Here is a 27,967-nt window from a genome sequence, read left to right as displayed (position 1 = left end):
GGGAAGTTCGTCCCTCCTCCGACCAGCCCCGGAGGAGGAGAAAGAGAGGGGTGGGTCGCCGCCCTCCCGCCCGGCTCCGCTTGGTCAGCCGCTCTCCTCGGGGGTGGAAAGAAGGCCTGCCCGCCCCCACCCACGAGTCCCGGCTCGGCTCCCACAAAGGGCGGCGGAGCGGAGGGCCCGGCCTCTCTCGCTGGGCCTTTCTCCGGAGGCCACTTTAGCTGACTTTAGTTAATAAGCCAGGGGGTCCCCAAACTTGGCAACTTGTGGACTTCAACTCCCAGAATTCCTCAGCCAGCCAGCCTCTTCTGTGGCCACGCTATGCTGGCTGAGGGAATTCTGGGAGTTGAAGTCCACAAGTCTTAAAAGTTGCCAAGTTTGGGGATCCCTGATTTAGGACGATCCCGAGAAAGCGGGGGCCGTGGCAACAGCTCTGACAACTCCCAAAGATGCCCGTTTCTCGACCGCCCTTCATCCCAGCGAAAGAAGGCTGAGGCCCGGGCCTTCCTCCCAGGCTTTTCCCTCTGGATTGACTGAGCTGAGGGAACGAGGGGGCGGCGCTCTGCCGTGGCTTCCCTCCTCTCCTTTGCCCCACCGAGGCCCAGCGCCTGGGCCCTGGAGGGAAAGACTTGGCCTGAAGGAGCGTCTCTTCCTCCCCTGCCACACAGACCACCTCCTCTACGTAAGGGCTTCTCAGTCTAAATCTTTGGAAGGCAAATCCATGAGTGGCCTCCAAATGCACCCCTAGCTCTGACTGAGGGGATGAGAAGGGCCTGATGTGGTGGTGGGGGGGTGTCCTTGGTGTTCCCTGCCTTTGGTGGGTTTTTTTTTGGCAGACATTTCGCCGCCAAACTAGATCACATCATCAGGGCTACAAGGGAGCGGGGTTTGTTCCTATTTTTACATGTTAGAGCGGGAGTCTCCAAACTTGGCAACTTTTAAGACTTCTGGACTTCAACTCCCAGAATTGCCCAGCCAGCGTGACTAGCTGAGGCATCCTGGGAGTTCAACTCCACAAATCTTAAAAGTTGCTAAGTTTGGAGGCCCCTGTGTTAGAGTCATATGGGCTAAGCTCTGAAAGTAGTATCAAGCCTCCCACAGCTCAGCCCTGAGCTACAGATACTCTTCAGTAGGCTCTGATGTGGCACAAGATCTTCTCTCAAAGGCTCCCTAGACAATCCTCCTCATGGGGCTGTCCTGGTCTTGAAAAAAAATACAATCGGGTTGTCCTCTTGGTGGTTTGGAATTAATTACCCACGTGTTTTCAGTTCACAATCACTCTTAGATTTGGGGTTGGTTTAATATAATTCAAAATGTTATATATCATTGGCTTAATATACTGTATATAATGGCTTAATATAATTCAAAGGTAATTCAAATTGTTATCAAACCGTGGCTTAATGTTATGTTTGAACCTAGCTGGTGCATATATAAGAATTGTTTTAGAATTGTAGGTTTGTATGGAAAGACCCCTAGATATGTTGAGACTGTAGCAGCCAAAATTCCCAAGAAGAATTCCCCTTAACTATTCAAGCCAAGAATCCTGGAAGTGGCCCTATAAACAGGTTTGGATAGGCTGAATAGAACAAACCTGAAAGTAGGAATTGCTGTACATAATGCCCACCTTCAGACCTCACGGTTTCCTCTCTCACGACAGGCGGGGTGCTGCTCTGCATCAGATATGGAGCTGCTGGTCTTTACACCCTCATGCTTTTCTTCCACCCCCTCCAACATTTCTCTCTCTGACATCCTCTATATATCTTATCTTCACGAGTGACAATGTACTGTGAAAAGAGTCAGCTCTTGACTTCTACTTTCCAGGCAGCCGCCATCTCAAAGGCGTTCAGAAAACCATGAGTCCCAGAAGGCAAAGACCCAGTATGGTTGAGAAATGTCCTGCCGCCACCACTGCTCGTTCCAGGCAATCTCCGCGGATCCTGGTGGTAGACATCCATCCTCCCCATTGGGACAACACCTGCCGCAAACTCTGTGAAGCCTTGGAAAATGTCTTCTGCTTAGCCTGCGGCTTGACAGGCTCACCCCGCATCCCTTCATTCAGCCTCTATGTGGTCCAGAACCAGCAGGAATGCCTGCTGCCCTTCGTGGTGAGTGCTCCATTACACACATAAGCCCATCTACAGCAGAGTAAAATAACCGATGGTCGCTGTTCTATTTTTCCCTTTGTGCTAGCTATTCTGCTCTTATATAACCTTTGGGAATCTGGCTTCTCTTGCTTGGGAGCTTTTATGGGTGACATTTATAGAGTTTAGTGTTTCTATACCCATGGTGGTTGGCAGCCAAAAGGCTTAAGATACTCGGGTCTTGCAATTGGTGGCTACCTATTGTTGTGGTAAAGCTCATACATACCCTAAGTCCATCTTGCCCTGTTTGGGTGTGATGCCATTCTTTGCCCGCTCCAATCTTCATTTGTGGTTAAGATTGGGCTTCCAGTTCTGGTTTATTAAATATGCCCACTAAGTTATATTCTGTCCAGCTAAAGATCAGGAATCGTTTAATGTGGGGAGACAGAGAAGGGAGAAGACAGTCTGGTAATGGAGATGCAAGTCTCCATCACACTACCCACTTTAACAAAGCCACACAATATATTTGATGAAGGAAGCTGCAAGTCACAAAAACTGACACCTTTTAACAAAATGTGTTAGGCAGAAATGCTGCTAGCAGATTCTATCTAATTTTTGATCACCGTAGACTGTCATGGTTCTCCTCCGGCTAAAGGTTATTTTTAATTACGTCCTTTTTCATTCTTTGTTAATACATTCTGTAACTTTCACTTTTGAACTCCTCTGTGTTTTCTGACCTTGTTTCTTAACAAGACATTTCATTATCCAAGTAACCCTATCAGTGCAAACAGAGTGTGCGATTTGCTGTATATGTACAGTACCTTGCACTGCCAGTGTGGATGGCCGTGTGGTTTCCTCCTTGGTAGCTCCTTGATGAGGGTGTTTCTTTTCTCCTTGATTGTTTGTGTGGTATTAATCACTTTTTATTTGAGAGTTGGCTGTTGGTGAGGATATTTATCTTGCCTTTTTGTTTCTTTCTTACCTTTTGTATTGTCTCTTTTGACATCTGTTCCGAGTAAAACTGACTTTTGCAATTGACTGGTCGTGATTTAGTCTGTCCCAATGGTATTCAAATGCTGCTCCAGGATGTATTGGAGTTATTATTATTATTATTATTTAAACTTAGGTATTCCGGATTCCCAACAGCTCTGGATGACTCACAACAGTAAGACAGATAAGTTACAATAAAGAGTGATAAGAGTGCAAATCACCCAGACTAGATGGAATGAAGCAAATGGTCTCTCACTCCCCCTCATTCACCAAAGGTGCGGAGAAGAGCCAAATCACCAGGGCTGCTCTAAACAATGGCAAAGTAAGAGTCATCTGGATCTCAGCAGGAACCTCATACCCGGCGCTGGGATTCAGCTTTGCTAAAATCAGGGTTATCGTATCCGTAGCATTCCCCCTGTTTACTCGCGTCCTCCTTTGGACAAAGAAGGAAACAAGTTCATTGTTCATTAGATGTGTAAATCCTTAAGTGCCGCCTTTCTTATTTTGTCTTTAATAAGATGAAAAGTCCAATGTTCCACTAGTGGAATGTTGCAATGGTTTTATCACCCTATTGTGTCGCATTTTCTCTGGTGCTTTATGACATCTAGCTTGTCAGGGTTCCTGCGATTGCCCTAATTAAATCATGAGCCTCGAGCCAACCTTCAAAAGATTCAAAAAGATTTATTAGGAGCCACATGTCGGCATTATCTCAGTTGAAGCCAACTCTGACTCACGTAATTCACGGTCATCTGTGACCCTGTTTCCCCCCTCCACCCTGGGTATGTCATACATCAGACTCTTCAATGAAGCACGGGGTTGGGTATCATCAATCACACTGTCCAATAAAGGATTTTCGGGGGCAGAAGATCCGGTAGCCTAGCTACAATCTTTGTAAGATAAGCATGGAATGTACTTCTGGTTCCCCCCGCCCTTTTATGGCAACTTGGAAACAGGCATGCTTTACAAGTTGACATAGCCCCTTGTCGTAAAAATAACTCAATAAAAGAGGAACACAGATCAACTACAGGCAATAAATCCTACTTTGAGATCAGAGGTTTATTTCATGCGCAATTTGGAACATGAACAGCCATCATAACATAACAGCATTTCAGTAAGATAATACTTACAAACAACCCATTGCAGTGAGGTCCACTGACATGGCTGAATCCGGCAAGGAGTAGCCATGGCAGTGGCCCTGAACACATCCCAAGACATTCTTTTTATACTTTTCTGCATGCATTTCACAACTTACTTCTCTGTTCTTTCTTACTGACGGACAGTCTCCACATATACCCATGTACATCTCAAACCTCTATGCATCGGCTACTTTCTGTTCCCTATTTCTCATGGTTTTCAAAACTACGTACTTTGCAAAATCACATTCCACAAAACAGCTCAGTAGGATTACAAATAGCTCCGGTACTTTTTGAAATCGTCCTGTTTAAAACTATGGTTCATGTCTCTTTTATTCTGGGGTCTGCTATCATCCAAAGGCCTTATTGAATCTGATAGATCAATAGCCTATTTTTTCTTCCCACACCCTTTTAACTTTTTCTGATTATAAAATATAGTTTTCAGACAAGCATATTTAGCCCCAAATACATGGGTGACTTCTTGCTGCTACATTTTATGCTCATCGCTCAGTAGTTTCATGTAAACTGTATCAGGAGGTCACATTTGAACAACATTTCTCAGATCCAGCCAAGGTGGTGTCGTGCAAGTAGTGGTGGAGAACGCCCTCTTTGCCGGGATACCTGGAAACAGGAAAGTAATCTGTGCTTCTTTCCCATTTCCCCCACAGGCTCTTAAAGGAGGCTTTCCTCGGCTCCAGAGCTGCTTTGCAGAGCTTGGTGCCTTGCCGAAAGAAGGGGTGGTCCAGCCCAAAGAAGAGGCTGTGGTTCAGGCGGTGCTGGATGGATTGCAGCAGTTCAAACAATACACCGGTCAAGGCATGACCGGAGCCTGTCTGAACAGCTCTTCTGTGGAGGTAAGAAGTGGACACGACCAAAAGGGCAGAGGTCCAGCACATCTGAAGCAGGAACAAGGCAGAATAGCCCAAGAATTCTGCCACCGCCAGGATCTCCCTATAGGGGTGTCATGAGCAAACCCCGTTATTCTTCTTTGATAACAGTGACCTGTTGGGTAAATCAGGTATTTGGGCAATAGCAACCAATATATCTTTTGGATAAAAGTTTGCTGGGAGTTTTTGGAGTTGGTTGCGCAGTTCTACCCAATGGATGCTCAGAAATGTTTCTGCATATTTCTACAATGAATTTTTCTAGAAGAAAATGACGATGGGTCGTGGCCACCTCCACCTTTTGGAGGAGATTTATCGTTACATTTACAAGGCTTTTAAGCTGCTCTAGTCAGAACCAACCCGAGCAGCATACAATACCTTGTCTTTAAGTTACAATAATGATGTGCAGAAAGATGTAGTATGTTACACCCTTCTTTACTACTATCAGCCTCTCAAGGAAAAAACAGGGGCATGCAAACTCCTAACAGCCGGCTCTTGCCCAATAAGCGGTTTCACGGGAAGGGGGCAGTGATAGAGAAGACATGTAGCGCTGCTTGAGCGAGGGGACATAGAGGGCCTGCCCCTCTTGATCTGATGGGGCAGACAGACATGAGTGGACGAAGCCTTCCGGCAGATGTCCATGGTGGGCGTGACGGGAAGGATATACTGCAAAATCCCCCTTCCCTCCCCACCCCACTAACCTGCTTTCCAGCTCCATTCTCCTGTGCAGGGAAACTAAAGAAGATCCAGCCAATCAGCTGGGACTCGGGAGGCGGAGAATAGAGGGGGGCGGGGCCAGTCAGAGGTGGCATTGGCCGGTTCTCCGAACTACTCAAAATTTCCGCTACCGGTTCTCCAGAACTGGTCAGAACCTGCTGAATACCACCTCTGGGTGGTGGGCCCAGCAAGAAGTGGCTATCCCTACTTAGGTGGCTGTATTTGGATGAAAAGAGTTTCTGGGTGCTCTTCAAGGTCAGCCCCACCCACACAAAGTGCATTGCGACCATTCACTGCACCAAAGGCTGAGTGATTAAGCAAGGCCTCCTGTTCCAGGAGTGCTTAGAACTGAAAATTTCCTCCACGGTGATCAACAACATGATCAATAACCTGAATCATGGTTATTTCAAGGCCACCAAAACCCAAACAACCCTGGACCAAGGAGATTTTGTGAGATTTCTAACTAAACAGGGGTTTGAGCTAATCTCCCTTGGACGACCTGTCTCTTTCTCTAATGCAGGGGTCCCCAAACTTGGCCACTTTAAGACTTGTGGACTTCAACTCCCAGAATTCCTCAGCCAGCTTTGCTTGAAGTCCACGAGTCTTAAAGTGGCCAAGTTTGGAGACCTCTGCTCTAATGCATCTGATGGGCATTGTAGCTGCCCACCTGGGCATGGCAAAGACTGGTGAGCGGCCATCATGCCTGGCTCTGCTTTGAGCAGTTAGCACGAGGAGCGTGAGTGTGCTGTGGATTAGCACAGAGAACCCTCTTCTAAACTGCTACACTTTGACTTTTCTTCCAGATTACAATCCTGACTAGCCAGCCCAGCAGGAAAATAGCCAACCAGCTGGATGCTGGATTGCAGGGCATTGACCTGGTTAGCCTCCACCAACTACAGGTGGTTGAGGTTTCTCAGCGGGGAGATCAGGAACTTCCTGGGGCACAGTGGGACGGAGAAGTATCCAGCGGCAGTGGGGGTGAGTACAGCAGCCTGACGTTTATGCCTAGAAATTGGAAAACCTGACACCAGCTACACCTAACTCTGATGAGTGCAGTCAGTCTACAAAACTCCTCCAGGAATGGAAGGTGAGCCCTGGAGCCCATGACAATGTCAGCTGTTCTTCATCCGTGCTTGAAATCTCAGAACAAAAAGCAGGCTGGCATTAAATTGTCTCTTCCCGTTGCCAGAGCAAGTGAGAAAAGCTCCTTACGGTTCCAAGCCGGCTCTTTTTTCATTCGTCCACCGTTTCTTTCATTTTGTAACAACCTGTTGATGCAGAGCCTGAAGCGTGCATGCCACAATTGTTAGTGAATTTCAGCCGATCTGATAGAGGTACCTGCTCAAACTGTTAATTTTGGAATTGATTCAGAGGATTTTCTTTTTCATTTTTTCATTTTTAAATGTAAAAATGGACCAAAATGCAGATTGTTGCCATCAACTGGATAGCAGTGGATTGTTGCCACCTACTGAAATCTTTTGTTCCAGCTTCGTGCTGTGTCAATGCCATTACTCCAAGATCTCATTAGTCCCTGCTGGCTCGGATCCCATGAATCTGCATGAATAATCAGAATCTTTGGCACCAGTGTGTGTGCTGTGGCTCTCTTCAAGCACTCTTGTGGTGGTGGAGAGACTTCAGCACACTCAAAATCATCCCTCGAAATTAGACTTTCGATGAACAGCTGCTGTGTGGAAAGGGAGCAAATGCAGGTTGCCCACATCTCAGCAATCAATCAGTAGAACAACTTGCCTCCAGAAATTGTGAATTCTCCAACACTGGAAGTTTTCAAGGAGAGATTGGACAGCCACTTGTCTGAAATGTATAGGGCTGTGATGGCGAACCTATGGCACCCGTGCTGGCACACGAACTGCAGGCAGACTTACCTCACTGATCGTGTGCGTGCCTCACAGCTGATTTTTGGCCGGTTTGAGGCCTTTTTCGGCCTCCCAAAGACTTGAGGAAGGCTTCTGCAGGCTTCTGCAGGCCGGAAACTAGCCCCGTTTAGTCACTTCCTGTTTTTCTGAAAATACCAGAAGTGACGGGGCTAGTTTTCGCCTGCAGAAGCCTGCAGAAGCCTTCCTCAAGCCTTTGGGAAGCCGAAAAGGCCTCAAACCGCCAAAAATCAGCTGTGAGGTCCAGTGCAGCTAAGGGGATGGGGGGTGGGGGTGGATTACGCGTGCATGCGTAGGGGGTGTGGGGGCGGCCCGCATTGCCTTCTGGGTCTTGGCATGCAAGTGCAAGCGTGCAAGCGCATGCACAATTTTTGGCACAGGAGCTCAAAAAGGTTAGCCACCACTGGTATAGGGCTTCCCGCCTGAGCTGGGGGTTGGACTAGAAGACCTCCAAGATCCTTTCCAACGCTGTTATTTTGTTTTACCTGTGAATCCAAAGGACCCTTTGCATCTCACTAGACTTGAATCTATCTTCATGGCTCACCAACTCTAATATCCTTGATAAAGGGGCCGACCTCCCCTGAGCTGCCGCCCATCATGCAGCCACCCTGGCTGATATTTGCCCTCTTTTTTTTCCTCCTGCAGCTGCTGAGAAGGGCTGTAAATGCAAGCAGGCTGCCCAGGTATCCACGTTTTGATCACGTGGCCACAAGGTCACTGCGACGGCTGTAACCTCAAGGATCAGCTGTAATTACCATTTGCTCAGTGCTGTCCTAAGACTTGATCTAGATCCTTGGTTCTGTTAATGGACCCCAAAATAGTGTTTGCCTATCTCAGGCATTTCTGTGGTGCATATTCTCTGTATCCAAATTTTCTCTGCTTTTGGAAAGCAGAAAGGGAATGATAGGATAGGATGGGGAATTGGGAAGAATAGCTTAATGTTTTGCACAGGAACTTCAGATTCTGCCTAATGTAAGGAACTGCCTCACCCCTTGGGAAAGCACAGCTCTTGAAACGATTAGTTATCAAAAGGAACTTTTACTGGGAGAAAGTGACTGTGGAGAAGTCAGGTGGAATCCGAAGTCCCCACGCAAAGTGTTAAGCTATTCTTTCCAATTCAAACCCCCACCCCTGTTCACTAGTCCACCGGTAGCCAATCCAATTCTGCATAGGTGTTTTGAGAACTCTGAGGCGTTAGCTTGATAAGCAGTTCATCCCCAGGACATGACAACCTTGGTACCAGGCTGGAACCTGGTGGGAGAAAATCCATCTGTCTTCAAGATGGCCTCCCTTCCTAAATCCCACGGGGTTACAGCAAAAGTATGCAGAGAACGCAACCACAATAGCCTCCTCCACATTCCTCTATAGGAATGGCAGCGTCCCAGCAGGGGACCTGACAATAGGATAGGATAGGATACAAGAGGATAGGATACAAGACACGATATGACAGAGTACAATACATTACAATACAATAGCATACAATAGAGTAAAATAACAGAAGAGAATAGAGAATGTAAACTAATTGAAAATAGAAGAAAATAGAAAATAAACAGAAATAGAAAAATAGAATAATGTATTGGCCAAGTGTGATTGAACACACAAGGAATTTCTCTGGTACATAAGCTCTCAGCATACACACAAACAATAAATAAATAATAAAATCAGTATACATACAAACATGCAACCAACATGTACATATAAACAAGTTTACGTACAAAAAACAAGGTAAATATAATCATAAGATACCAATAGGAGAAGGTAATACAGAAGGTGAGAAGGACAATAGCAGTACAGCCCTACTATATGGGTAAACACCCGTAGGCATAAGACAGTGCTGCTGTGGGAATTAAGCGTTTAGCAGAGTGATGGCACAAGAGAAAAAAATTGCCTTTTTGTCTAGTTGTTTTGGCAGGCAATGCCCCTACAGCACCACCCTGAGGGGAGGAGTTGAAACAGTTTATGTCCCGGATGTGAGAGGTCTATAGATATTTTCTCAGTCCTCTTTCAGACCCGTGCAATATACAGGTCCTCAATGGAAGCCGGATGATTGCAATCGTTTTTTTTCCTGCAGTCCTAACTATCCGTTGAAATCTCTTGTCTGTCCTGTTTGGCTGCTGCGCCAAACCAGACAGTCACTGAGGTACAAATGACAGACTCAATAATTCCACCGCAGGAACTATATCAGCAAATCCTTGGGCAACCTGAGCTTTTTGAGTTGGCGCAGGGAGAGCATTCCTCGTTGTGCCCTTTTTAAATGACGTCCCATTTAATCTCATCTTCTCTTTCAGAGAGCACAACAATCTTGAACACAGAGGTTGATTTACACACCGTGGAGAACGATGTGGTAGCCTTGGAGGACTTTTTCAAAGCCTGGTTGCATGACCACGCTCCAGACCAAGAGCATCTTCATCTCCTCCTGCCTGCCAGGACCACGGGCCGCTCTGGGGCACCCAGCAACAATGCAGGTAATCTTGCTCTCAGGTGCCAGACAGGCATCCGTGACACCTTGGTGCCATTTTCTTGAGAAGCAAATTACAATAAACAAAAGTAGTAAAGCATAAAAGAGACCAGCAAGAAATTGTGTGTACTGTCCAGGATTATACACATACTGTGTTTTCTTGCTGGCCAGAGACTTGAGTGTTACGTGTCCTTGTTCCTGGCTCTCTGGATATTCTTGTACACTTCCGAGTCAGTGCAATGTTTGCCACGGAGAAGCTAGGAAAAGAATATGTAAGGGCATCAGAGGGTTCTATGCTCCCGAGAGGCTGTCCCAGGAAGGAGAGGCTCAGGGATAAATAGGGCCATGTCCCAGAGAATGCTTTACATGTGGATATTCAGCAATGGGACCCTACCTGTCCAACTACTGGTTTGGTGATTGCGCGCGCACACACCTAATGTTTAGTTTAGTTGTCACTGCACATCGTACAACGAAATGAAATACCATCTTCAGTAGAATTGAATAAAGTTAAATACCATCCACAGTAGAATTCAACAGAGCTACTACCCTGGGATAGAAACTGTTTTTCAGCCTATTTGTCCTTGTTTTTATTGTCCTGTACCATCTGCCAGATGGTATTAGTTCAAAAAAAGGGGTGCCCAGGATGAGATGGATCTTTGAGGATGTTTTGAACTTTCTTAAAAGAGATATAAAGCTCTTCCAAAGAGGGGAGAGGGCAACCCATGATCCTCAGGGCAATGACGTTAACCCTCTGGAGTGCTGTCCTATCTGTCACTGTGCAATTGGCAAACCATCCACGGGTGCAGTAAGCTAAGATACTCTCTATGGTGCAGCGGTAGAAGGTCACCAGCAGTTTTTCATTCAGTTGTTGTTTTCTGAGAAGTCTCAGGTAGTATAATCTCTGCTGGGCCCTTTTGACCTAACACGCACGTGCGCAGCTTTCCCCACATCAGCTGAGGCCTGCAGCATCCATCAACCGAGAGGATAAAGAAAAGTGCAGGGACCGGTGGGAGGGCCGATCTTGTGTGTCTTTCTCCTATCAGCTGATCGTCGGAGGCTTTTTTGGGTAGCAATTTTTGCTACCAGTTCAGTCGAACCGGGCTGAACCAGTAGCATCCCACCGCTGTGGATATTCCTTTACTTTCCCTTACATGAACAGAGGATTCAAGCTCTTCATCAAAGTTTTCCTAGATCTCAAATTCATGTTATACCTGCCCTTGGGTGGGTGGGTGGGAGGGACGGGGAAGGGGTATTCTTTTTTTCTTTCATTTTACTTTTCTAGCCAAATAAGGTTTATTACATTTTTTTTTAAAAAAAGTGGGGAGAACACAATGACCACAAGAGCAGGAAAGACACAAAGAATACAAGTCTCCTTTTATCCAGCGGCAGGTGTTCTTTTTCAATTCGTTTCTCTTTCTTTGGATTATGTGTGTCATTTATAAATAATTCATCAACTCTCCGGAGTGGAGTCATTCTATGCAAGGCTGAAAACCCGGAGAGCGAAAACAGATCAAAGGAAGGACTTCTTCCCATCTCTGGAATTTGCTCACGCCACCAATTTCAGTAGTTTGAAACGGGGCTCGGGCAATCTAGGGGAGAACGTCAGGAAAGTCCTTTTGGATTCAAGGGCGATCCCTCGAACTGTCTGTGGGACAGGGGGCCGGACCGGCTGCGTCAGTTTCACTAAGCTGCTACCTGCCTGCTCCCACCGCAGCTTCTGCTGGCAATGGGGACCATCTCCCACAGCGGAACAGGTGCTTTGAGCCCCGCTCCCTCCACATACACCCCCCCTCCCCCAGGATCAGCTTGGGCAAAGAAACAACACCCACACCACACGCCTGCTTCGGTGATAGGCCACTTTGGCCCTTTGCTCTGCTCTCCTGCCTCTACAGCATGGCTGAAGTGTGATGTCCAGGAAAGATTTCTCAGCCCTGCCCAGCTTCCTGCCGCTTGCGAGGGTGGAACAGCAGGAGCGGACAACGCTGCCGGTCCATTCTGGATGGCACCTGGCCTGGCCCCGCGCAGACTGAGAGTCCTCAGGTACCCGATTGGGTGACGGTCGGTCACCGTGACTGTCCCACGCTCGCTTCCTAAGAAGGATGGCTCTTCTTCCCTAGCTCTGCCCGGAGACAGATTTGACTCCTCCACTCTTAATATGGGGGGGTTTCTCCTTCACTTCAGGCGGAGATCTGGCCTGCAGGCAGCCTGCTGTGTTTTGATAGCTGCTAGCACGCTTAAGGGCTGTGAATAGACCTCCCCACTCCCCTCTATTGGCACCAATCTGGTGCAAGCACATTCCTGTGCAGTTCTGGGGCACCGCCCCTCCACGGTCAGTGTGGCTTTGGCCATGGCAGACTGGATCCCTGGGTTGTGCATCACAGGCTTGGGGGGGTGGGGGAGGGAGGGATTGGTCATCAGAATATTGATTTCATGCAGGACCGGCCATGGTCTTTCGGGAAATCCCTTGTTTTGTATCCCCAAACTCACAACCTAAGAAGCATTCACAGGTATCTTAAGACAGATGCACGGCAGACCTCTAGTGAGCCTAGACTTGTGTCCAGGTGGTCTGTACAGGAGGCTGGCAATACCCCCCACCCCCCCACCTGTCGCCAGGAGAAGCTGCTCCAGTAGCATCAGAGCAATCACAGCAAAGTGGCTGGGAAACTACTGGCAGGTTTTTTTGGCAACGTCCCTGTTTTCATAAATTAGAAATTCAGTATTGTTTGGGAAAGGGATCTCCTAGGAGCAGAAGTGGCTTTGCAGTAAGGAAGGGAAGCCTCTCAGCCAGGGGACTCCGATGTTTCCAAGTGTGGAATAACAGCTTCCCTTCTCTGGAAAGTGGGCTGCAAAGAACGGCCGATCCGGCACCCTTTTCTTTTAACCCTGGGCTGGGAGACAGACAGGCAGGCCTGCCAGTCACGTGGGTCTAGTTTTATTCAAGAATCTGCATCCTGGGCTCTCACGAAGGGCTCTTCCCCCCGCACGGCTGTGCCTTCCTCAAGTCGTGAGTCAGCAGAAACGGGTGTAATTTCCAGCGCCCAGATAGCTGAGCTCCAGTCTGCCTAACAAAGCGGTTCACAATTTTAAGAGCAGCACGCGGCAAATTGCTCGGCCCAGGTAGACCGGCTCCCATTTGCCTAACGAGACAATGCACAGCACTCCAGGACCATTCTAAGCGCAGCAGCAAATGGAGACGGGCCAGTGGTGGGATTCAAAAAAAAATTACTACCGGTTCTGTGGGCGTGGCTTGGTGGGCGTGGCAGGGGAAGGATACTGCAAAATCCCCATTCCCTCCCTACCCCACTAACCTGCTTTTCAGCTCCGTTCTCCTCTGCAGGGAAACAAAAGGAGACCCAACCAATCAGCTGGGACTCGGGAGGCAGAGAAGAGATAGGGTTGGCAAGGCCAGTCAGAGGTGGGATTTGCCGGTTCTCTGAACTACTCAAAATTTCTGTGACAGGTTGTCCAGAACTGGCCAGAACCTGAATACCACCTCTGCTCCCCACCCCGCTAACCTGCTTTCCAGCTCCGTTCTCCTGTGCAGGGCAACCAAAGGAGACCCAGCCGATCAGCTGGGACTCAATGGGAGGCTGAAAAGAGATGGGGTTGGCGGGGCCAGTCAGAGGTGGGATTGGCCGGTTCTCTGAACTACTCAAAATTTCCCCTACCGGTTCTCCGGAACCGGTCAGAACCGGCTGAATATACCACCTCTGGAGACGGCACATGGGGCATTCCCTTCCCTTCTCCCCTCCCTCCCACCGCTGAAGGAAGGCGAGGCACCTGACTAAGAGGGCCCAGGCATCTCTTGGGATGACCAGCCAGATGGGAAGCTCTCCATGCGTCCTCCCTTCCCCCCACTGAATGGCCAGCCAGCACCTGGACAGGGACGGGTTTAGTTATTGGCCTTCCTGGGACTCTTGTCCCCAAAGGGAAAGGGGCAGTTCCACCCCACCGTCAAGCAGGCTGGGTGGAAGTTCCTAGAATGCCATGTGCAGAAGGCAAAGGGGCGCTGCCTCCCTCCCATGGAGCGCACGGCTGCGCAGTCCCTCCTGGCAGAAGCAGTGGTGCCCTCGTAGGACTGACAGCGCTGCTTTTGACAGGGGAGCTCAGTGGTCCTTTCAAAGCGCACAGAACACGTATGCGGCGACAGGTCCAGTGGTGGTTAAGGGGCCATCTGAAAAGGGGCCTTTGGAAGAAACCCCCCTCCCCTCCCCCCACCGGCTGGATTGGAAACAATTAAGCAGACATGCAAGAATCAGGAACTCCCAAGGTTTATTGCAGAAAAGGCTCTTTTGCAAAACTTGGAGCGGCCCCAGCTCTCTTATTTTGCTGAAGTCGGTGTTCCCTTCCAGCACTGCTTCCTCTTCCTCTTCCCCAAACGGGGTGTTCCTCTCTCTGTCCGGCCTGCATGGTCGGTCAGGGATGCCTGTTTCAGGGAAGGAAAACGGTAGGGGAGGCTGCCCCAGTGGGTGCCTCCCCCCCCAGGCCTGGCCAAGGCAAGGTAGATTTTGCCCAGCAAGCCCTCCCCTTCCAAGCATTGGTGCAAGCTGTGTCCCGATTGCAGCATTGGGGGGCTCTGCAGCATTTGAGTCACCTGGAAGCCACCTGTCCCGTTTCACCCACCCACCCGCCCGCCCCTGGCGCTTTCCTTTTCCTTTGGATCGTTCAAGGAACAGTTTTAGAGGAGGAGCAGAAATACCCATTCTCTCCACAGGCTGCTCCCTTCTGGAAGCTGCCTTCATGCTAAAGAAGGCAGTTTAAAAAAACAAAACATGGTGACAAACCTCTTCCTCCAACCCAACCCTCAACCTAGCTGGCCATCTTTGTAAGGCAAGGGCCAGTCCTCCTCTCAGCCACCCCAACCTTCAGGGGAGGATGCGGGGGGGGAGGTGTCTGCACAGCTCCTGCCCCTCCCTCCCTCCCTCCCGAGCCTGCCTCTGCTTTGTCTCACTGGGGGGCAGGGGGCTGTGTCCACCCATCTGCAGGACATCTGTCCCCACTGACTGGCCTTGTAAAGATCTCCTTTAGCGCTTTCCTTGCCTCCCCCAGCCAGAAGCTTGACATGGGGGGGGGGAGGCTGCCTGCTCCCCAGTGACAAAACTTTCTTCTTGCAGGGCGCTGGAAGCCGATGGAGTCTGTGCATCGGTGCTTTTTGGTCTCCCTCTCGTCGTAAGGCCCACAAACTGTTGGCAGCTGAGCTGGGATGAACTGGAGACCAACCAGCAGAATTTCCAAGCCTTCTGCCACTGCCTACGAGTGAGTCCTAAGGGGAAAGGGGATCTGCGGCAGGCGGGGGTGGAAGAACCACCTTGCTGACACCCCCAAAGCCACCCAGCCTCTGGGGCAGAGGGGGGTGGGCACCTCCTCCGGCTTTCCAGCGGGCAGGCCAGCCGTACTGCCGGCTGTGTGCTGGTTGCACGTCTCACGCCCACCAGGCAGGAGCATCGCCCCTGCTTTGGCACCCAGCACAACGCACACCGGTTGTCTTCCAGAAGCGCAAATGGCTGCTGCTTGCCAAATACGAGACCTGGGGTGGGCCAGATCTCAGCGGGGGCCTCTCCGCCGGCTCCTTCCAGGTCCTGCTCCCCTCGGACTCCGGCACCCTGCTGCTGCGCCCGTTGGTGGGCCGAGAGCTGCTCCTGCCTTGCAGCTTTCCTCCCCTCCCCGCTGACCTGCCTGAAGCGGCGCTCGCTAAAATGGAGGTATGTGACAAGGGCCCCCAGTTGCAAGGGAAAGGGGCACCCCCCACCCACCCCGCCCCCGCCTTCCCCTGGGCACAGACCTCGCCTCTTCCACTCCAGGGCATCCTTGGCAGCCTGGAGTTTGAGGCAAGCTACGACCCCCTGCGGGCGACCAGTTATTTGTACCAGGCCCTGAAGAGGTACCTGGGCCGCCTGCCCGCCACCCGGGTTCAGCGCTGGGCACCAAGGCAGTGGCCCCGCCAGGTACCAAGGGGCACGCGGCACGGGGAAGGGCGGGGGGCAAACATGGGCCCAGCAGCAAGGAACTCCAACATGGCTGCTTCAGAGGGCAAAGGTGCCAGCCCCACCCCTCCCCACCCCCCAGAAAGGGCTCTGCCCTAACACCCGGGACGCCCCAATAGCAGGAAGGGCAGGACCTCCTCCCACCTCCTGCCCCAGCAGTGACAATGGTCCTTTTCCCCCACAGCAGGGGGGTCGCATGCATCCCGGCAGGGCCAGGGCCACAGTGGCCCCGCTGCAGGTGACCCTCCCGCCTGCTGGCTCCGGCAGCCTCCCCCTTTCTCCAAGCCGAGGAAAGGCCACCCCAGAGTCCGAGATGTAGCAGCCTTCGGAGCGCCCTGCCTTCTTCACGGCCACAGAGCCCCTGGGCCCAAGGCAGCTTCTTTGGCAGCAGCCCAGAAGACTCCACGGGGGGGAGGCAGGGATGTTCCCTGCAAGCCTCGGGCAGGAGCGGGGAGGAGGGGGGCAACCTGCCTGTTCCTCCCCCACTCCTCTGGGCTCCGTGGGGGAGTGTGCAGAGGGGGAGGGGCTGCTTGTGGCACTTCCTGGTTCCTGCTGTTCATCCCTCTTCCGGTCTGGCTCAGCCACATCCTCTGCGTCAATAAACCGCCCTTGTGACAGCCTGAGCAAGCGAGAGTCTCCTTCCCACGAACGCCCCGGCATGGCTTCCGCTGCCCCAGGAGCCCTTCTCAGCCTCCTGCAGAGGCAAGGCAGCCTCAGGCACGGTCCCAGAGCAGCCTCAGCCCACCATGCAGGCTGCCTCTGACATGGCGGGGGTGGGGGGAGGAATGGGCCCCAATATTCTTCAGCAGCCAACAGAAGCGTCCTCTTCCTAAATGGGAGGCTTTCTGGGCTCGCTGCCAAAGGCTACAGTCCCAAAGAAGCAATGGGCCCCGAGGGCCAGGAGGCGGCTGTGTGTTCCCCAGGGGTCCGTCCTTCCTTCCTTTGGAGGCCCTTCCCACACAGTGGCTTCCTGGCTTGGCCCGTGTGGCCCTCAGGCTAGGCCGGGGCCCACTTGGAAGAGGCAGCCTTCACTGCCCAACAAGGTGGCTGTTGCTTGGGGACTTCCGAGAATGTGTTAAGCGTGGCTGGCCGCCCTTCCTAGCAGGCTGGAAAGGCTGCTCCGGCTCCAGCCCAGCTCAGGGTCCCTTCTCAGATCTCCCCAAGGTCTTCGTACACCGCGGCCAGCCGGCTCTCGTCCACCGACTGCTCGGGTCCCAAAGGGCCGGAGGCCGAGGGTGGCTTGAGCACGCGGCTGTAGATTGGTTCGCCGCCGTTGTTGCTGTTGTTGCTGTTCCGCAGCCCCTCCGGGGCGGGGGCCGCTTTGGGTTTGCTGGCCTCCGGCTGAGTGGATTTCTTGTGCGTCCGGGGAGGCTTGGGGGTGGGGCTGGGCCTGGGGGGTTTCAGCCCGGCCTTTTGGTGGAAGGCAGGGACGGCATAATCCCCGGTTCCAGGAAGGCACGGCAACTCGTAGCCAGCTTGGCTCTCCAAGCCCTGAGTCCGCCAGGCCTCGCAGGGGAGGCGCGCCTCATCGTAGATGGCAGCCAAAGGCGGAGTGGGCCACGGGGCCCTCCCCTCAGGCTCATCGTAGATGTGCTGCTTGCCGCTCGGCAGCCCGTGGCCCTTGCCGGTCTGTGGCCTGAGCTGCTCCTCCGCCAGGCCGGAGCCCCAGCCCGGCCCTTCTTCCAGACGCTGGCTGTCCACGGGGTCAGCGTAGACGAAGTCTGGCCAGAGCTGCGAGCCCTTCACCGCGTCCAGAGGCTCAGAGTAGACGTTGTTGGTGTCCTCCAAAGATCCAGGCGCCCCAGAGAAAGAGGGCCACACCGAGGAGTTCTGCCCTTTCGGCCACGGGTTCTGCCCTTTGGGCGCAGCGGCTTCCTTCCCCTCCCGGCAACGCTGGGCCAGGCTGCCAGGGCGCTCCTGGGCGCCCGCCTCTCCGAAGCAGCAGCAGCAGCAGCAACAGCAGGGCCCTCGCCCTCCAGGCTGAGGGAGTTGGCCACGGCGTTATGGAGGGAGAAGGCACTGGAAGGAGCCTCCATCTCAAGGGAGCTGCTGCTTTGCCGATGCTCTTCCACTTGGGCCTTCTGAGCCTGGATTGCAGCCTCCACCACGTTGAAGATCTCGTTGCCCTGCTTGGTCTCAAAGGTGAAGTTGCCGGGACCGGATTCACAGCGCCGGCCGGCTTCGAAGGAGAACATCACCTGCGGGAGGGAAGGGTGGGGCCCTGTGGTCAGCCAGGGCCTTCCCGGGGCAAGTGGGGCAGCCCCCGGGGGAGCCTTCCCTCGCGAAGCAAGCACCGGGGATGAGGTTGTCCCCCTCTGGCTCAGCGAGTCCAATTTTACCCTGCTTCCCAGGCCTCCCCGGGGGGGGGGGAGAGAGGGGAGAGGGCAAAACCCCAGAAGCCCAGCTCCTTGACTTCCCGACAAGCTCACCTTGTCCCTGCCGTATCTGCGGAGGAGGCGATAGGGCCACGTGTAGAGGGCCACGCTGGAGGGGGCCTCCTTGAGGATGAGCTCATTCCAAGAGGCCTTCAGCACGTACCTCCCTTGCAGCTTGCAGCGCTCGGCAGCTTCGGTCTTCTGCACCGTGACCCAGAACTCATTCACTGCAGGGGAGAAGTCAGAGTAGACAGCTGTCCTCGCGGGGAGGCAACCGGGCACCGCCACCCCGTCCCTTACAAAAAGGGGGTGGGGGTGGGAGAACACATACCATGCCCCCCCAAGAGCCCCCTGTACTTCCCGCCCGCCTCAGTAGCTTCCTAGGCAGGGTCCAATTTGAAAACCAGGAGCAATCCCACCTCTCAGCCCACGTGTGTTGCTGCTGCTGAATAAAAGTTTCCGAGAGGGACCAGCTGAGCCATCCCAAGTTACATGCCGGCCACACTCAGCCACCAAGTCCTACCTTCTTCTCTGGAGCAGTAAATGGAGTTTGTGGCCATTTCCAGGTCCCGTTGTCCAATGCTCTCCGTAGCGGACGGGGTCATTTTCCCAGGGTTAGTCTGTGAGGGGAGGCGTGAAAAGTCTTAGCGGCAGCCCTTCGCCTGGCACTTCAGCCAAAAGAACCGATTCCTCCTCGGTGGCCCAGAGTCCTTGACAGGACCGGCAACTGCTTTGGTGTCAAAGTGTTCTTCAAGTCCTGATCTTTGGGGCCCTCAAGCTGATGGGTCTACCCTACATGAATCCAATGAGGCTCCCCCGATGGTGCCAGTCTTGCCACCGGAAGCTCTCCCTAACCATCCCTGGGCCCAGCACTCCGGAACGAGAACCGATGGCTCTGGGCCTCCAGACATTCGAAGTAGGGAGCAGATCTGGTATCAGCCGCCCAGTTTCCTCACCGATTTCTCTCAGGACTTCTGATTCAGCTTTGTTCCTTTGCAGGAAATTGCTCCAGGTTGGCTCAATCCTTTTTTAAAGTAGGTCCCCAGAATTAGACCGTGCTAAATTTAGGTCTGACCAAACCCGGAACATTTCGCTTGGTGACCCAAATTCTGGAGGACTCTTACAACGGGGCAAGCAGGTCACAGCTCGGTCACTCGGCCGCACTCCCCACTTCCTCTGCACGTACCAGCCCACCCGCCGGTGCCTCAGGAGTTTCTTTTCTCTCCCTCCCCTCGGCTGTTTTTGCTGTGGTGGCCTTGCCCTTTCTCCCACTTTCCCAAGTCATCCTACGTGCGTGGGTCTGGGCCCAGAATATTTATCTGCACCTCTAAAACTGTCTGGTTTGGTTCTGCAACCCAACAGGACAGACACAGAGGATAATTAGGGCTAAAAGAAAAACAATTGCTACCAACCTGCCTTCCATTGAGGACCCATATACTGCACGAGTCAAAAAGAGGGCTGTGAAAATACTTACAGACCCCTCACATCCTGGACATAAACTGTTTCAACTCCTTCCCTCAAAACGACACTATAGAGCACTGCACACCAGAACAACTAGACACAAGGACAGTTTTTCCCCGAATGCCATCACTCTGCTAAACAAATAATTCCTCAACACTGTTCAACTATTTACTAAGTCTGCATTACTATCACTATTAATCCTCCCATCCTTCCTTTCACCCATCTCCTCCCACTTATGATTGTATGACTATACCTTTGTTGCTTGTATCCTAACGATTTTTACTGACTGTTTCCTAGTATGATTTGATTGCTTGTTGTACCTTATGACTATTATTAAGTGTTGTATGTTATGATTTTTGGCTCTTGATGAATGTATCTTTTATTTTATGTACACTGAGAGCTTTTGCACCAAAGACAAATTCCTTGTGTGTCCAATCACACTTGGCCAATAAAGAATTCTATTCTATTCTATTCTATTCTATTCTATTCTATTCTATTCTATTCTATTCTATTCTATTCTATTCCATTCCATTCCATTCCATTCCATCCCAACCCATCCCATTCCGTCCATTCCATTCCATTCTGTCTATTCTATTTTCTATTCTATTCCATTCCATTCCATTCCATTCTATTCTATTCTATTCCATTCCATTCCATTCCATCCCATCCCATCCCATTCCGTCCATTCCATTCTATTCTATTCTATTCTATTCTATTCTATTCTATTCTATATTCCAATATTTATTCTATTCTATTCCATTTCATTCCATTCCATTCCTCTTCCTCATTCTATTCTATTTCTATTCTATTTCTATTCTATTCTATTCTATTCTATTCTATTCTATTCTATTCTATTCTATTCTATTCTATTCTATTCTATTCTATTCTATTCTATTCTATTATTATTCTATTCTATTCTATTCTATTCTATTCTATTCTATTCCATTCCATTCCATTCCATTCCATTCCATTCCATTCTGTCTATTCTATTCTATTCTATTCTATTCTATTCTATTCTATTCTATTCTATTCTATTCTATTCCATTCCATTCCATTCCATTCCATTCCATTCCATTCCATTCTGTCTATTCTATTCTATTCTGTTCTATTCTATTCTATTCTATTCTATTCTATTCTATTCTATCCTATCCTATTCCTAGTCCTATTCCTATTCTTAGCTCTACCTTTGCTTTAGCTACCGCCCCCTTGGGCCACCCCCGGCCCGCCAGTCCCGCTCACCAGGAAGGCTGCCTCACAGAGCTTCGCCACCCAGTCAGCTGCCTCCTGTGGCTCAGTGGCGAAGACGTAGGTGCGGCTGTTGGTCTCCAGGCAGAAGGCGGCCAAGCCCTCCTTGGGGCTGCAGTCCAAGGCAGGAGCCACACTCACGCAATCTGCCAGCCGCACAATCTTCTTGTCCAGCTTCTTGGTACTGATCCGGTCCACTGGGGTGGCCCCCTCCTTGCAGTCAAAGAACTCCAAACGGGCAACTCCGTGAAGACTTGCTGGGTACAGGACAAACCACTGGGACTTCCACCGCTGCAAAGAGAGACAGGCTGTGACAGCAGATCAAGAACGGGGGGCAGAAAAAAAGGGGGAAAGGAGGTCCTGGATGAAACAGATTTCCTGGACTCCTTTCAGTCCGGAATCAGGCCTGACGATGGGACAGACACAGCCTCGGTGGCCCTCACATCCCAGACATAAACTGTTTCAACTCCTACCCTCAAAATGATGCTATATAGAGCACTGCACACCAGAACAACTAGACACAAGGACAGTTTTTTCCCAAACGCCACCACTCTGCTAAACAAATAATTCCTTCAACACTGTCCAACTATTTACAAAGTCTGCATTACTAATCTTTTCATCACTCCTCATCACCCATCCCCTCCCACTTGTGACTGTATGACTGTAACTTTGTCGCTTGTATCCTTACGATTTATATTGACTGTTTCCTAGTATGATTTCATTGCTTATTTGTACCCTCTGACTACCATTAAGTGTTGTACCTGATGATTCTTGGCTCTTGACAAATGTATCTTTTCTTTTATGTACACTGAGAGCATTTGCACCAAGACAAATTCCTTGTGTGTCCAATCACACTTGGCCAATAAAGAATTATTTCTATCTTATCTATCTATCATCTATACCTACCTACCTATCTTGACCAATCTTTGGCAGGAGTGCGAAGGGGGCACTGCAACCATTCTCACTCTCCTTGACCTCTCAGCCGCCTTCAGCGACCACAACATCCTTTGGGGTGACTTGGGGCTGCCACTAATTCAGCTCCTTTCTCCAAGATCGATCCCAATTGATAAGGAGTTAGAGATCCAGCCCTCAACCATTCACAGGGCTCAGGGCTCCTTTCCTCCTCCGTTTAACATACACACAAAGCCTCTGGATGAGATCATCCATCAACCAGGAGTTGAGATAAATCATGAATCCTTGGCAGCTTCCTGCTCCTTAAGCAGGAGCGCTAAGACAACCCCCCAAATGGCACAACCGTCTCGAATGAGGAAATGCAGCCCCATCTAAAATAAAAGATGGAAGATCCCCAGAATCGGGACTCCAGATTTCTGCTACCACGCAGTAGTGTCAGGATTGAGTATGTTCTACCTCATTCAGGCATTGGGGGGCAGGATCTCAAAAGCCATCATGGGGTCAACATGTATCATTTCCTCCCCCAGTGGTGTCATGTAGATACGTTGGAAAGGGGAGTTTGGAGCCCTGCGGCACCCCCCACGTTCAAGGGGCGGTGGACTCGACCTCTTCCCCTCCCCCAGTACCAAATGGATGGGACCACTCCCAACCCCATCGGGCTTTTCCAGAAGGATACTACGACTCATGGCCTTGAAGGCCGCGTAGAGCAGGGGTCTGCAACCATGGCAACTTTAAGACTTGTGGACTTCAACTCCCAGAATTCCGGGAGTTGAAGTCCACAAGTCTTAAAGTTGCCAAGGTTGGAGAGCCCTGGCCTAGAGATCAAGAAGCACAAGGATGGCAATATCACCCCCATTCCTGCTCTGCCAAAGATCATCATCATCAGAGAGTTTGTGATCTGGGGAACCTTTGCATTTACTGCTCAGCAGCCTGTTTCCTCCTTGGGGAGTCCTCAAACTGGCTTCCTCCAATATGTTCCCCCACTAATCCTGAACCCTTGAGAATTTCATAAATCATCAATGTCAGGGCAGGACCATGAAGAATTTTCTTCCACTTTTTTACAGCTAGAAATTTAATGTTCATACCTGCCCCGTTTCCAGCTCTCTACTTCTGAGGAGGAGAAAAGCTTGCAGCCAAGGCAGGGGCTTGACTATGGACAGCAGAGGAACCATCCCTGAGACATCATGAGGTCCTCCCAACCTTCCCTTTATCCCTTCCTTCCCTTCCTTCTAGAGAAGGTGCTCTTCAAATCAAGCGAGGACTATTTGTAAGTGGCTTGGCTTACTTATGTCTTATGTTTGTGGTCACTGTGATCAGTTTCCAATCAGTTCAGCAGCTCCTCTATTTTGTAAACAGTCCGGGATGCCACTGAGGGTCATGTCCGAAGCTATCTAGCACGAGTGGGTGCAGGATCGTCATTTAGAGCGGTAGTATTTATTAGAGATTAAATACAGCCACATTTGGGACATAATCTGTGACCTCGGAGATTAACCATTTCAGATGTTGTGCTACAACTCAATATCGCCCAGCCCCAGAGCCATTCTGTCGGGGATAAAACTGCTTCTCTCTCTCTTTGTTTTAAACTGCCTTTCTATTCCCAGAACACTGGAGATGGCTAAGTTAGTCTGAGGGTTTGATGCATACTTAAAGGTAATCTGGGGAGCACCTGCCACATTGGAAGCTTCCTGCTTACTTGTCATCTTAACACCCCACAGCTTTCTTTCCTGATCTTCCTTAAGGTGGTTGAATTCAGAAGTACCATATCAACCAACCATCTTCTCCATCCTACCAGGTTTCCTTTGTGCAGATATGGTTGCTCCTGATCCATATTCTGGCGCTCAGCCTTTTGACATCGACATAAATAAATGCCTCCAAGGAAATAATTTCACCCAACAGGAAGTCCTGGTGGCCACTTCCAGAGCTAATTAGTTTTCTCTGTAGTAACTTACCTAAAAGTAGTTTAATTTTATTAAACTTGCAAAGCCACCCAACCAATGGTGGGATTCAAATTTTTTTTTACTACCAGTTCTGTAGGCACGGCTTGGTGGGCGTGGCATGGCGTAGCTTGGTGGGCATGGCAGGGGAAGGTTACTGCAAAATCTCCCTTCCCTTCCCACCCCGTTAGCCTGCTTTCCAGCTCCGTTCTCCTGTGCAGGGCAACCAAAGAAGACCCGGCCAATCAGCCGAGACTCGGGAGGCGGAGAATAGATGGGGGCGGGGCCAGTCAGAGGTGGTATTGGCTAGTTCTCCGAACTACTCAAAATTTCCACTACCGGTTCTCCAGAACTAGTCAGAACCTGCTTGGATACCACCTCTGCACCAAACTCTGCACCAGCTTTGAACAGGTAGACTAAAAACTGACTACAGATAAAATACCAATAAGAAAACATCATTTTCAACCTAAACTTGCGGAGGACACCCTGGCTCACTGGAAAGAGGCCATGCCCTTTTAAAACCAGTAAAGTGGGGGCGCTAAGCACATTTGATTCTGTTCCAAAGAGGAAGGGGCTGCTCCTACCAGATGGAACTGCTTGATGGACAGGACCAGAAGAGATGACTGCCAGATCTTATCTGTTTGGGCAAAAACCACCTTTGTAGAGGTGGACCTCGTGCAGGGCTTTCACAGATGATAGCCAGCATCTTGAATTACACCCAGAAGCCTTCTGGTGACAAAGAGGCTACATGGGTGCGATGTGGCATGCAGTACAGAGTAAGGATAATGACCTGGACAGAAATATGCATAGAAATGTTACCTATGCAAAAGGAGCCAACAGCATTTTTAAGTCCAGAGTAAGGAGATAACATTTGGAAGCAGCCTCTGATTCACAGGAGGAGGAACAGCATAATTAGATTTGCAAGATCCTGATATTAGAGCCAATCTCAATAACAGTAGTCGTTGCAGTCTTCCTCCTGGAGGAATTGATTCCCTGATCTGATCTACCTTTATATGGGCAGCCATATAAATTGACTAAAAAAATAAATAAAAGAGGAATGAGCACTGTTCAGAACTAACTACAGACCCCTCACATACTGGACATAAAATGTTTCAACTCCTACCCTCAAAACTACGCTATACAGCAGGGGTCGCAAACCTTTTGGACCTCAGGGATCACCAACCTTTTGGACCTTAGGGACCACCAAACTCATAATTTTAAATTCCGTGGACCAGAGACCCTGGGAAAATCCCAAAAAAAGTCTGCAGGAAAATCCCCCACCCCGTTTTCTTACCAATCGATCATTCTTTATTTGGGATCGCAGGATACCGTCTCCAGCTCCATTCTCAGGGGGAGAGAGACTTTTGGCTTCATGCAAGGAAAGCAGCAGAAGCAGCGGAAGTCTTTCTTTCTCTCCCCCAAACTCTGCCAGAAATGAGTCTGAGACTTGACGTGCCAACGCAGCCTCTTGGAGCAGGAGGCCTTGCAGGGTCCCAAAGACTCATTTCTGGTTTCCTTGTGTGCAGCCAAAAGCAGAAGAAGAAGAGGAAAGAAGCAGCCCTGGTGGCCAGGCCAGGCACGTGGGGCGAGTGGGGCAAGTTCCCCCCCTCCACCCTTTCCGCCCTCACCACCTCGTGTTGTTCACAATGCAAGGGACGCAAGCCTTGTGTTCCCACAGGCCATGTGGGCAGCGCAACCTTGTGTTCCCACACAGCCTGGATTAATTGCTTTGGGGGGTGCTTTGGGGATGACATTTCTCTATGGACCACCAAAATTTTCTCATGGAGAAAAAACATCTGCTATAGAGCACTGCACACCAGAACAACTAGACACAAGAACAGTTTTTTCCCAAATGTCATCACTCTGCTAAACAAATAATTCCCTCAACACTGTCCAACTATTTACAAAGTCTGCACTACTATTACTATTAATCCTCTCATCCCTCCTTATCACCCATCCCCTCCCATTTGTGACTGTATGACTGCAACTTTATCGCTTATATCCTTACGATCTACATTGACTGTTTCCTAGTGTGATTCGATTGCTTATTGTACCCTATGACTGTTATTAAGTGTTGTACCTGATGATTCTTGACTCTTGACGAATGTCTCTTTTCTTTTTATGTACACTGAGATCATTTGCACCAAGACAAATTCCTTGTGTGTCCAATCACACTTGGCCAATAAAAGAATTCTATTCTATCCAAAGATGAAAAGTTAACTAGCTCAATAATCCATCTTCACCTCTGGGGCATCAGAAAGGGAGGCAGTGACTGAGCACCAACCTAGTGAGGAAGGCCAAAGGGTGACAATCGAGATACAAGAGCCGTAAATGGGCAAAGCAGCCACCAGCAGCCCTGCTTCCTACTGCACGCCTTTGCAAGCCCCCCCCCTCCCTCCACCCACGCCAGAGCTGGCTGCTGCCGCTTCCTCCTTTCAGAATTAACCTCTGGACCGGAAAGGCAGAAAGCTGTTTTCTCCCTTCCGTTCTGCAGCCTGAACTGGGTTTCCCATATGCAAGACAGAACACACACTCCTGTCCAGGGGTGAGATTAATCGCCTGCATTCAGGAAGATCTTTGGGCCCTCGGCGTTGCCAGCATTAAAAAGCAGGGGAGGGGATGGTTTTTCTCTTATACTCTGCACTGTTTTAATAAAGGGTGATACTTGTAGCATGGATCCCCTGTGTACACCAGCAGTTTTCAAACGTTGACAAGTTGAACCCACAAGACAGCTGAAGAAAAATTCAAGGAGCCCTGGAGCAAGAGGCAAAGCTCTAGCGATAGAAAAGTGGCTGCCTTTGAGAAAACGTAGTGTTTTGTGTTGTTGTTTTTTGCACCACCCTCTGCCTGCTAGGAACACACACACACACACCCCACACAGAAGTTTGCAGAAGTTATGCAAAAGTTTGAAGAGCCCGATGTGCACACGAAGCTCTACAGCAGTGGTCCCCAAACTTGTGGCAACTTTAAGACTCTTCAGCAATGGTCCCCAAACTTGTGGCTCTACAGCAGGTCCCCACTTTAAGACTTGTGGACTTCAACTCCCAGTATTCCTCAGATAGCATGGGTGTTGTGCTGGCTGAGGAATTCTGGGAGTTGAAGTCCACAAGTCTTAAAGTGGCCAAGTTTGGGGACCCCTGCTCTACAGGTAGCATCCCAATACACTAAGTAGGTTCAGCCCAAGAGTCAGGGGTGGAGGGTTTTTTTTCTACCTCCCCACCTCCCCCACCCACCCCCGGTCCACAAAAGGCCGAAAAACCACTACAGGCGGGCTGCGGGGGGGGGGGGGGAGGCTTTCGCCACCCAGCTGAAGGGCCTTGGGAGCAACGCCTTTTCCGAATGCAGCAGTTCTGCCCAACGGGCACCCGGGGGACGGGACGGGACCCCGGCGGGGCGAAAGCCTGGCTCCGTCTGCTTCCCGCCGGTGTCCCAAGAAACCAGGAAGTGCGAGCCCGCCCGGCTTCCTCCCCAACAAGCGGAAGGGTCCTGGGCTGGACGCGTCTCCGAGCCGAGGGCAGCGCCCGTCCAAGAAGGAGAAGCGCTTCTCCACCACCACCACCACCCCTGCACCCAGCCCCGCACGGCGGGAGCGAAGGAGAAGGCAACGGCGGCGACGGCTGCCGGGCAAGGGACCGCCCGTTCCTCACCCCCCACCCCGCCTGGCTGCACGGGAAGGGCAGGGGGCGAGGCTACGAGAAAGACGCGCAGGAGCCCGGCACCCACCCACCCCGCCTGACGCGGCTACCTTGGCCCCCAGGAGCAACCCCGGCGGTTGCTGGAGCAGCAGCGGCCCCGACTTCACCGGGGGGTCCATTCGGAAGGTGGGCAAAGACGGCGACGGAGGGGAAAGCGGAGCCACTCCAGAATCCGTCGGAAGGAGGGCGGGCTCCTCGAAGGCGCGTCA

At 50.8% G+C, this 27,967-nt stretch overlaps 2 protein-coding genes across 2 annotated transcripts; one reads left to right on the top strand and one right to left on the bottom strand.

The window, feature by feature from the left end:
• Nucleotides 1–1,850: 1,850 nt before the first annotated feature.
• On the top strand, nucleotides 1,851–16,455 carry M1AP (meiosis 1 associated protein). Its single transcript, XM_026676525.2, has 9 exons — nucleotides 1,851–2,102; nucleotides 4,870–5,055; nucleotides 6,606–6,780; nucleotides 9,983–10,159; nucleotides 12,045–12,192; nucleotides 15,267–15,408; nucleotides 15,645–15,854; nucleotides 15,954–16,097; nucleotides 16,321–16,455. Exons 1-9 carry the CDS (start codon nucleotides 1,851–1,853, stop codon nucleotides 16,453–16,455), a joined length of 1,569 nt encoding a protein of 522 aa, XP_026532310.2.
• Nucleotides 14,408–27,967, bottom strand: DOK1 (docking protein 1). Its single transcript, XM_026676492.2, is given in 6 exon segments — nucleotides 14,408–18,025; nucleotides 18,028–18,334; nucleotides 18,566–18,738; nucleotides 19,035–19,131; nucleotides 21,212–21,508; nucleotides 27,809–27,967. Coding segments are annotated over 6 exon segments (1,683 nt in total). The 5' UTR covers nucleotides 27,878–27,967; the 3' UTR covers nucleotides 14,408–17,285.

The sequence above is a fragment of the Notechis scutatus genome, chromosome 4 (assembly GCF_049901735.1).
Source record: "Notechis scutatus isolate UNSWTSFEM ecotype Mainland chromosome 4, rNotScu1.2, whole genome shotgun sequence".
Lineage (NCBI taxonomy): Eukaryota > Metazoa > Chordata > Lepidosauria > Squamata > Elapidae > Notechis > Notechis scutatus.
This window is presented reverse-complemented; position numbering and strand designations above follow the sequence as displayed.